Source organism: Eleginops maclovinus, chromosome 7 (genome assembly GCF_036324505.1).
Source record: "Eleginops maclovinus isolate JMC-PN-2008 ecotype Puerto Natales chromosome 7, JC_Emac_rtc_rv5, whole genome shotgun sequence".
In the NCBI taxonomy this organism is placed as follows: domain Eukaryota; kingdom Metazoa; phylum Chordata; class Actinopteri; order Perciformes; family Eleginopidae; genus Eleginops; species Eleginops maclovinus.
This window is the reverse complement of record NC_086355.1, coordinates 16,477,308-16,488,549: the sequence shown is the minus strand read 5'-3', so window position 1 is coordinate 16,488,549 and position 11,242 is coordinate 16,477,308. Positions and strand designations below refer to the sequence as shown.

General features: G+C 36.7%; 1 protein-coding gene across 1 annotated transcript; it reads left to right on the top strand.

Moving 5' to 3' along the window:
- Positions 1-2,830: 2,830 nt before the first annotated feature.
- On the top strand, positions 2,831-9,792 carry LOC134867879 (pyridoxal kinase-like). The gene is made up of 11 exons (XM_063888749.1): positions 2,831-3,109; positions 3,925-3,979; positions 5,424-5,528; positions 5,773-5,856; positions 6,273-6,307; positions 6,435-6,520; positions 6,733-6,778; positions 6,863-6,974; positions 7,417-7,553; positions 7,656-7,722; positions 8,142-9,792. Exons 1-11 carry the CDS (start codon positions 3,029-3,031, stop codon positions 8,267-8,269), a joined length of 936 nt encoding a protein of 311 aa, XP_063744819.1. The 5' UTR covers positions 2,831-3,028; the 3' UTR covers positions 8,270-9,792.
- Positions 9,793-11,242: the final 1,450 nt, after the last annotated feature.

The following is an 11,242-nucleotide window of genomic DNA, read 5'->3' as shown; positions in this document are numbered from 1 at the left end:
CCTGGCTCCTCCCCGGCCAGACGTTAGCATCAGAGGCGGGACTAGCTCCCCTCTGTGTGGATGCGTTCAGGCTGCGCTCGGCGGAGGGATATTTAAGAAGGCTGAAGGCAGGGAAATGCCAGCTGGAACCACCAAAGCCCATGAGTGTGTTTACCTCCCTTTATATATGCTGTCATGATAAATGAATAACAAAAAGTAATGTATGTATAATTTGTGGGCCTTTATTTTATTTGACTTGAACTGAAATTACAAACATTGGCTATAATAACATCAAGCTCATCACTCCACATCCATTACATTTATCCAACTATGACATTTGTCAGCATCATAAGTGCATTAAAAACATTTTTTTTAATGTTGTTGTACTCTAATTAAGGATTCACATTTGATGACCTGAAATAGTTCAACTCCTATACAAGTCAGAGGGAAACTATTGCTATTGCTATTATTATTAACAGCTCTAGCTGCATATAGGCTCCACACATTTCAGCATCATAAACATATTTATATAATTCAGTCAATTGAATTCATCTTTTTTTACAAAAAAAAGTCCTCAAAAAAGTTGAATATAAAAACGTTTTCTATACTAGAAAAATGTTAGATGTGTTCAATCTGCATCAATACAAATACACAGCACTAGAATATATAGTGACTATATGTTTGTGGCAATGACTTTGGACTAAGAAGAATAAAAATAATCCACACATTGGTTTGAGTTTATTCATTAAGGTGAGGAGCTAAATAAAATTGTGCACACAATACTATTCAAAAGTTTTATATGCAGGGCTTTTCCTTGTAATGGAGTATTTTTGGGTGTGGTTGTAAAGGATGTGAACACTTTCTCCGCAACTATTGGACTGACATGCACCTTCATGCCTTTATGGATGAACACCTTCATTAGCAGACTGATACCAACCAGGTGCACCACTGAACAGATATTTCCTCCCCCTGGCTATCAATACTTTCTCAGTGCTCACTAGACAGTTACAAGGGTTATTACCATGTGCTCAAAAACTTCAAAGTCCCCCCTTTGTTGTTAACTACTACTGCTTTTATCACTTTCCTTGTAATGTGCCCTTTCATGTTCTCTGGAGCATAAATCATTTAGAAGAGAGCAAAGGCAGTCAAACAAATGTCTGTGTACATCATTTGTTGTTAGACTTTTACTTTACTTGTAGTACATGTCTGTAAAAATGCATTTTGTCTGATTCAATATTTTTAATTGAAGATATTTAAGTTCGTTCTGCTTTTCCAGGTCAGTCGTTTGGTCTGCTCCATCCACCAGAGTCATAAATGATTGTAAACAGTATGGTCTTGTAAAGCTGTTTCCTATTACATATTTTACCAGCCAATGAAATATATGATTTCTTCAATGATTTACCTTACTAGACCCAATTCATGTCATTGTACTTTGTTTTTTCCAGTTCAAAATGAGCACAATAGTGCTCTTCACAACATCTGCAGAGCTTCTCCTGACCTTCACTATCAATGATCCACAAGTAAAGTAATCTCTGTGCAGCTGCTACATGTGTTTATCAGCGATGATTAGCTCAGCTTTCAGATCATCCACCTGGCTCCCTTCTCCTCTATCTGGCCTCTGTGCTTCTCGAGTCAGGGCCTCTGTGCTTTGTGATCTGCTCTTTTGATCCTTTAACTGCATCTTCTTTTTTTTTTTGTCCTTATCTGAAACTAGCTGCCTTCACCGCCCTCACCCCAATCAGCCAGAACAGCAGGTTTTTAAAACATGTGTTCAATTCATTTCATCATCTAAATCCCTCTCTGTGATATGTTACTACATAATAAATATTAAAAGTATCCTATCTTTGAATAGTGTGCTTTTTCTTTTGATCAGCTAGGAATTCTCAGCTCTCATGTGCTCTCTGGTGGTAACCAAAATACTTCCCTCTTTATGTCATTTTGGGTCATAAACGGTTGTCGAAATGGATTAAGATAGGGAGTCAGGCATTAGAGAATACACATTCACTCATTGCATCTTAAACTTCGCTCCCCACCTTAATGAATAAATTCAAAGCAATGTGTGGATTATTTTTATTCTTCTTAGTCCAAAGTCATTGCCACAAACATATAGTCACTATATATTCTAGTGCTGTGTATTTGTATTGATGCAGATTGAACACATCTAACATTTTTCTAGTATAGAAAACGTTTTTATATTCAACTTTTTTGAGGACTTTTTTTTGTAAAAAAAGATGAATGTGCTATATTCTCAAAATGCTATATGAATTATCAGTGGGGCAATTTCAATATAAGCATTATACAATCACACAAATAAATAAATAATTTGTTTTTATTTTAAGCTCTCAAACACGCATGCTGAGATGATTCAATGTCTTATAAGACAATATTCAATTTAACATACATCAAAACAATAGAACAAAGTTACAAACATCTAAAATACTAACTAATATTGTAATGTTTATCTAAGGCTTTTACCTAAGTTGAACTGTTTTATACTTATACTTTACATGAGTACTTCTATTTAATGCTATTTTATATTATATTAACTTAAATGTGCCATGAATGCAAATAATGTCATTATACCAATACATTTTGTTTGATGAGTTTATTTATTTCAATTTGTTCTACTTGAGTACGTTTTTTTTTTCCATGTAAAATATTTGCACACTGCGTTGTTTCTACTGTAACTTGAATACAATACCTAAAAACGTCTCTCACCACTTCTCTGAATATTGTTCAAATATAAAATTGCAAAGCTATCGTCAATTTACTGAAGCTGGAGTTACTGTTATTTTGGTGAGAGAGTAGTGTCTCCCACATTTGTCAGGAGCCATTGAATGCAGCAGTTTAGGTGTCCTCGCAACTGCCTGAAGAAAAACTAAATGTTACTAGCAGCACCGCCGCTTCTGTCCTTCAATGCAGGAGTTATTGCTCACATGCTTAGTGTCTGCGTGTTAGAGCCTGTACACGTTTTTAATGCAGCTTTAGGATTCATTACGTCTGTTGTCCCTGTTCGTTGTTTTTAAACGCAGTCGCTGTTATTGCAGTAATGGAGTGTCGTGTGCTGTCCATTCAGAGTCATGTTGTCAGGGGATACGTGGGGAATAAGTCGGCAACATTCCCGCTGCAGGTAAGAACCGGATCTATCATCAGATGTGCGTCTGAGTCTGGCAACAAAACAGAGAAAACTGCGCTAAACAGGGAAATAACATCATATAGGAAGTGCATTACTTATAGAGCGTGACTTCCTAATTTGAGAATAAGAGTCTGGCTTTTATTAAACCATTATATCAGAAACATTTCCTGTCCTGTCAAACATCATGGCCTGTTAAAAATGTTTCGAATATACACACCGATATTTAAAGAAACATTCCTGTTTAATAAAATACTGAATGTCTATTAATTAAATTGAAAAAAAAACCTGACGTCTGATGTGACATGTCCTTACAAGAACATAGTTTGTATCTACAAGCAGCAAACAGTATAGCCTTATACAAGCTATGGCTACAAACCATGGACAGATTAACCTTGTTTAAAGATGTATTTCTTAGTGTATTGATTTTAATGTCCGAGATGACAGTGTGGAGTTTTATATGGTAGTAACATGTGTTACCTTATCGTACCAATAACTGGTATTTATACTCAACTTTCAGAAATAATTGTAATTGGACATTTTGAAAAGCACATTGAAGTCCTGCCCTTTCAATATGAGACTCAGAACACTTGCAATGCATTAACGTTGTAAGCTATGTGAATAATCAAGTGTCCTCAAACATGCCAAGACAATGATCACAAAAAAAACATTGGGGTGCCAATGCCAATATAACAAAGACAGCTCTTATTGAATGGCCCTCACAGTAATTCAGAATGCTGTTCCCACAGCACAGTGAAATTCAGACGTCATTGTTGTCTGTTTTAACAGCTGCTTAATTTATCTTTTCTCAGGTGCTGGGCTTTGAAGTGGACTCTATCAACTCTGTGCAGTTCTCCAATCACACAGGTTGGCTTTTAGATATTCTAGTGTGAGAAAATGAACTGATTCTGTTTCAAACAGTATGTGAATTCAGCTTTTATCTATATATATATAATCAATTACCTTTGAGTTGTTTTGAAAGTTATTACTTATGAAGAATTGGAAAGGGGATGCTTTAAGTCTGGAGTCAAAAACGATTAGGTTGTGATGCATGTGGTGTCATATTGTGTCTCAGAGGATCTTCGTACAAACTTTGACCAATTGTATTCAATTTTCCTCTTGTGCTCTACCAGCACTTAAACAAAGACACGCAAAAAGAGCTAATTACTGTCCAAAGTTCATGTACTTTGCCTGTATGTGTGAAACGTTGAATAAGCTCTGTATGCATTCTTTAATTCCGCTCTGTGAAACATTATCTGGTTGCTTATCAGTTGGGTATTGAGGAGGGGTGTCTGTCAATCTGTTTTTAGTTAACATTTTCAGGGAAGTATGTTCCTTTCCTCTTTAGTTAATGATTATATTTTTTTCTTTTAAACCTTTATCTCTGATTGGTTGATTGTATTTTCTGATGTTAAAATATATTAACCAACAGTGCTATTATTATTCCACATACAAGTAGTGCTTCATTATAGTAAAACTACTTAGCCATTAAGCAAAATATAATAAAAATGTAATGTCTTACATTAGAACTTGCTGTCAGAAACACCTGTAGAGAGGATAGGTTTATAATCTTGGCTTCATTTGCCAAAGCATGTGAAGAATGTGCCTTCACCACAGGGGCAGGAGACATTTCCACCACGGTACATCAATAGAAACCTCTGCTTTTAGTTAAAGTCAACTATTTAGTTCATAGCACATGAAGAAAAATGATATATAAAGTATACACTATTATGGGTAGACAACATTAATATTCAGAAATGTGAACTTTTATCACTCAACTTTGCTACAAAGCACATGCCTCGACTTGGCCTCAAGCTTTGTGTTAAGCCCTCACTGGAGGGGGGGCTCTCTCTCGCTGGCTGAGCTTCAGGTTTGGTTTCTGTGTGAACAGTATAAAGAATAAACCAAAGTGTGTTTGTGTGTGTGTTAATTTTTTATCCAATCATTTGCAGTCAGAACAGCTTTCGAGTGTTTATTCTAGGTCAGTGTTGAAAGAGGGACAAAGAAAGGGGGAAAGTGGCAGCCAGGATACAGGCATCCCATTCAGTCAGTGTGGAGGCCACGGTTTGGCCCTGGACACCACAGCGGAGAGGAACCTTAGAAGAGGGAGTGGGGTGAGATTGGAAGACGAAAGCAAGGAGAGGAAAAACAGTTTGATGGCACAGCAGGGCTAATACAAAAGGGTTTTCTTAGTTAGTTTTTGCCACAGGTCCCCATGGATCCTCAGAAAGTCCTAAAAGTATTTCCCAAATGTCAACATCTTTCAAATGTCAAGTCATTTTGAACATCCATTCTCCCTCTTGAATCCTAGGATATGCCCATTGGAAAGGTCAAGTGCTGACAGCGGATGAGCTAAATGTGCTGTATGAGGGCATTAAGCTCAACAAGGTGAACCACTATGACTACATCCTTACAGGTGAGGCTACACTGTGGAAGCCAAAGCATGGCAGCATGAATCTTTAGCAACTACATGTTATGACAGCTTTTGTTTGCCCTTTATTACAACGGGTATGTTTTCCCCAAAATGATTGATATGCAAACACCAGTGTTCTCGACTGACTCAATAAATCTGACCATTAGTTTGCTATTGATGAATTGGTTGGATGATATCACAGTCTAACAGTGGGTAATTTTCTCATCATCACGCGTTCATCCCCAAGGGTACAGCAGAGACACGTCCTTCCTGATGACGGTTGTTGAAATTATTCAGGAACTGAAGAAGGCCAATCCCAGCCTGGTATATGGTGAGATAACATTGTTACTTTGTTGACATAAGCAGTATTGCTTTGCTGAATCGATCATTGAATGGACAGAACAGTGGTGTTAATAGATCCATCGTCACAATTAAGCCTGCTATTTCTAGCTTCTCTTTTGCTGCTTTCCTTTTTATGAAATAATAATTTGAAGACATGACTTTCGGCTTTAGGAAATAAGGATTTGCACTTTTTTCTCACTTCTGACATTCTATTGACTAAAGATTTGATTGAAAATGAAATCATTTAGAATTAGGCTTAACTCATTATGAAGTTTGTGTTAGTTCTTACCATAAAGAAGTTACAGCCTTTTTGTTCTCAGTGTAAAGAAGTTAAAGCCCTAACAGAGTGTAACCTTTGTCCTCAATGTAGGTACAAAGTTTAACCTTAAGTTGTCTTTTCCACAGTTTGTGATCCTGTTATGGGAGACCAGGGGGCTATGGTAAGCATCTGACCATAACTTCCCTTTTTCTATGTCCGAAGTATACAGCTTATGGGAGTAACTTTACTCTGCACTCTTTTATCTGTTTTATTTTACATTTCTTTCTTGTTTTTGCTGTCTGTATCAGTATGTTCCAGAGTACCTGCTGCCAGTCTACAGGGACAATGTAGTGCCTTTGGCTGACATCCTCACCCCCAACCAGTTTGAAGCAGAGTGAGTTATGATAAACTAAATTTAAAGTATGCAAACCCACATACTAGAAATTCATAGAAAAACATCCATAAGCGGGCTTGATTAAATGAATTAGGAGATGATACTAACAGCATTATTAGCTAGCTTATAGGGAGAAACATTAGATGAGTCATTGATCATTTTCTAAAGCAGGTCCATACTCATCTGGGACATCTGCTATTTTTTTAAAACAGGCTATTAACTGGGAGAAAAATCACCACAGAAGAAGATGCTGTTGAGGTGAATATCATTATATTTCTCACTATATAGTTTAGTATGTTGAACCAATAATGGTTGAGGAAATGGAACCCCTCCTATTTCCAGGTGATGGACTTGCTTCACAAAATGGGACCAGAGACAGTCGTCCTCACTAGCACAGACCTGCCCTCCAGACATGGGGACCAGTTCCTGGTGGCTCTTGGGAGCCAAAAAATAGGTAAAGCATCAGCATTTCTTACCAGATGAGTTTTAATGTATCTTTGTTCATAGATATTGTGTTAGAACGTTATGTAACTCGCTAGACCTTAGTCTTTCGTTTAGCTGACAAATGTATTCCTTTTAAAATGATTGGATAAGGATTTACTTCAGCCTCTTGTGGCTGATATTAGTATTACAACAACAAATCAAAATGCCTGTGTTCACAGTTGAGGAAAAAGTAAATTGGTAAGATTATCCAAGGAAAACTATTTTTGTATTACTTAGAAAAACTAATTCAACCTGTGTATAATGTTATTTAAAAGCAAATCTTGCCTTTCTCAGCTTCCATAGGGATTTTTTTCTCCTGGCAGTTATAATATCAATATCCTGTGTGTCTCCAATTTCTCCAGGGAACAAATAAAGTATTTCTGTTTCTAATTTCTGATTCTGATTCACTTTAGTGAAACCAGATGGGACCGTCACCAGTCAGAAGATCTGCATGGACATTCCCAAAGTGGATGCTGTATTTGTGGGGACAGGAGACCTGTTTGCTGCCATGTTGCTAGCCTGGACTCACCACCACCCCAAAGACCTGAAGGTCAGTGGCAAATTAGACTATTCAATCTATCAAGGCTAATTATGCTGTTACATGCCTTAATAAACTGATCTAAATGTGTTTGTCTCCTTCTGATGTTCACAGACTGCCTGTGAAAAGACTGTTTCGGTCATGCACCATGTCATAAAGAGGACCATAACCTATGCTAACGGTGGGATTTATATGTGTTTTGACTTTAGTTTTTCTTTATGTTTAGCCTTTTACTGAACATAAAAGATACTGTTTGCTCCCTTCTGCTGTTAGTACCATGTTTACACAATCAATAGTAATATGTCAACCAGTAGTGTGCATTATGTAGACGCCACCAGCATTGTTGTAGACACAGTTCATTTCATTACTTCACATAGTTTACCATCTCACAGATTTATTAAGGCTATTGTTGTGTTTTGAGTAAAAGTCAATTACAAGTATGAGGCATAAAAAGTTGGCTTAACCTTTACTCTTGTAACTGCATGTAAAGCGTTCACTGACACAAGACTACTAGTCTACCCTGTAACTACGAGTTTGACCAGTAAGACAGAGTCAATAAAAACCTTGCGTTTTCTTTAAAACTGCTCTTCTCTCTTCCAGAGATGGCTGGCCCTGGGAAAAGGCCCAGTCCGGCACAACTGGAGCTGAGGATGGTTCAGAGCAAAGCCGACATTGAGAATCCTGCCATTGTTGTGGAAGCTAAGGTTTTACAAAAGTCTTCACAATGAATACCGTAATATTCTCGGCTTCAAATCTGGGCTGTCCGTCAGACACATGTAGGAATTTCACATCAAAAACTGATTTGTGTCTCTGCCTTACAGAATGTCTGAGGGAGTACAATATGTTTTCATGAGCAGGTTCAGCAGGATATGCTGAATGTACATTCTGCTCACAAACACTGTAGAATCACTGCCATATACCTCCGACCTATGGCCTGTGTCGACATCATCTGCCATTCAAAATAAATGACGACATTAGCCAACAATGTTTAGGTTTAAAGATAGTGTTAGTGTACTTAAATCCTCATCAACGTGGTGAAAATGATTTCTTTCTATAAAATAACTCATCTGAATTAAGCTGAAAAGATGCATGACTATGCCTTTACTTGTATTGGCTAGGATCAAAAGTAAGGACATGTAAACATCTTAAAGTGTGTTGCTCACAAGGCGTTATAGGCACATCCATATACTATTTATGATATATTGAAGACATTACTTTTTACGGCAGAAGCAGCACATGATGCAAAAGTAAAGTGAAAAGTAATAATTTCTTAATGATGTCAGATTCACAGAGGATTTAATAGCTTAGGGAGTTTTCTGAGTGATTATAATAAAACGTGTGCATGCAGTATGCTTATAATGCCTTGTGTTTTGTTATGCACTTAAGCTAAGCGTTATCCCCTTATACATGCTGATCTAATGCATTATAAGTGTTGAAATGTTTATTGTGAGTCCAACCAAATTTCAAATCATCTTGTGCAATCAATATGCAGTCTATACAGTTTCATTATCCCAATTAGTTTCATTTGAAATGTAGCTTAACGATAATCATGACAATAGTTGATGTCTGAAATAGTTATTTTAGGGAATATTCTGAAAAATGTTTTTCACCTCCTTTTTTAATTATGCATTGATGTCTTGAACTAGCAGATGTATTACATGTTAGATCCATGTCTTAAGCATCTCAAATTGAGGTATTTGCACAGATAATCTTTAATATATTTACTAATGATCATTGTTTTAATTTTTGACTGTTGTCATATCTCACTTAAAGAGTCAGTATGAGAGACCATGCTGTAAAAATTGCCTTAACGGGATTAAGAATAACAACATTGGTTGTGAATGTTTTTGTGTACCAATGTAACAGTTGATCCTCACACATAATATTAGAAAGTCAAGTGCCAAGCATTGAGCTGCTGTTCTGAGAGAGAGCAATACAAGAAGATAAATAATAAATGATTAGTATTTTACTGAATCTGTGTTTTAATTTTATTTGTAGAGGCTAAGCCAATGCTTTAAACCTCTGAGGATCCGCTATCTTGGTGTAATTAACACACACACATTTTGCCAGGTGAATAAAAGTCCGATACAAAGTTTTCAGTTAAATAGAGTCCATTTATTTCCTTTTACTGGTGTCCATTTAACTTGCTTCATTTTTTCCTTCACCATACATAATATTACGTTTCACACAAGACCTTTAACAAATGTTTGTGTGTGTGTGTGTTCTCCGTGTGTGTTCTCTGTGTGTGTTCTCCGTGTGTGCTCTCCATGTGTGGTCAAAAACTGTTTGGCCTTTTGGCGGAACCTCTAACCAAAAACACTGGTTCCTACCTTTATACCCACAGTGTTAATTGGCTCCTACATTATTTTTTATTAGCTTATTTTTTATACTTAGGTTTGAAGATGAGTCTTAATTATGTGATGTTTATTTCTAATACTGATCTGATACTGATAATAATGATTAATGTTACTGAGTTGAAAAGCAAAATAAAGCCAATGTGATAACTTGAGGTTGGTCAATTTACTGTTAAGTTAAATAGGAGTGATTACAAGATGGGATAAAGGAGGAAAACACATTTGCCTGCTATCAAAAAGAAACTAGACGTGCTGCTTGAAAAAATGCTTTAGACTACAGTGATGTAAAGTGAAGCGATATTAAATTAAACGCATTGAAAATCAAATCTTATAACCTATTTTAAAAATATTTCATTGCATTTGATATTTATGTATTACGAATCTGACTATATGCTTTTAATTTGGAAGAAATAAGGAACTGAAAGCAAAAATGTATAAGGAAGGCAAACAACTCAGCTTCCAAGTGCTTACTATACTGTACAGTGTGATTAAACCAAGGTGACGGCACCATTTTGCCAGCACTAATCCACGGTATGAATAGTAAGGGATTAACCCAAATAACCAGACAGGCCAATATGTCTGTCCGATGGCACACTGGATGCAGTAAGCAAAAATGACCTGGCGGAGAAGCTTGTTGTGAAAAAGCAGAAATGATTTGTTATAGTGACTGGTTCACATTACATTAGAATCCAGCAAGATATGATGCCTTATGTTACTAACAGACATACCAGATTTGTCACATTTAAGGCTTCCGGTTTATGTGCGCAAGTTTCTGATCCCTCGGCTTGTCCCACTTCCAACTCTTGCTGCATCTGTGCAAACACACCAGCAGAGGGCTAAAGAGGTCTAAAGTTTACCCACCATGTAATCCCACACAGGGATCCCACATAGGGATTTTGATTACATGTCACTGGCTGTGTAAGGTTAGGAGCCAAAGGTCAGCAAAAAGGGAATACCTTGTGCACCATTACACATGCATGGACATGACTCTTTTATTAAATAAAAAACCCAAATAAAGGCTAAATTAGAAACCCCAGAGAGGGGGTGGGGGGGGGTGGGGGATTTAATAAAGGTTTATGTCAACAAGTTTTACAAATGTTTACGGTTTAAAACCCACTCATCACAAATGTATCACGTTATAACCCCAGAGAAGCTCTGTAAATGTAGCTTATTATGATTTGGCTAATTTTATGAGAAGTTATGTTGTCCGGTTTTTTTTTTATACATCTTTGTCGTTCTGAGAAAAAGGAAGTCTTCCAAAATCGTAATGACATATGAATTAATTGCTCAATTGTTCGACCAACAGGCTGCTTTATTAACTATATGTATATTAACTATGTATTGTGG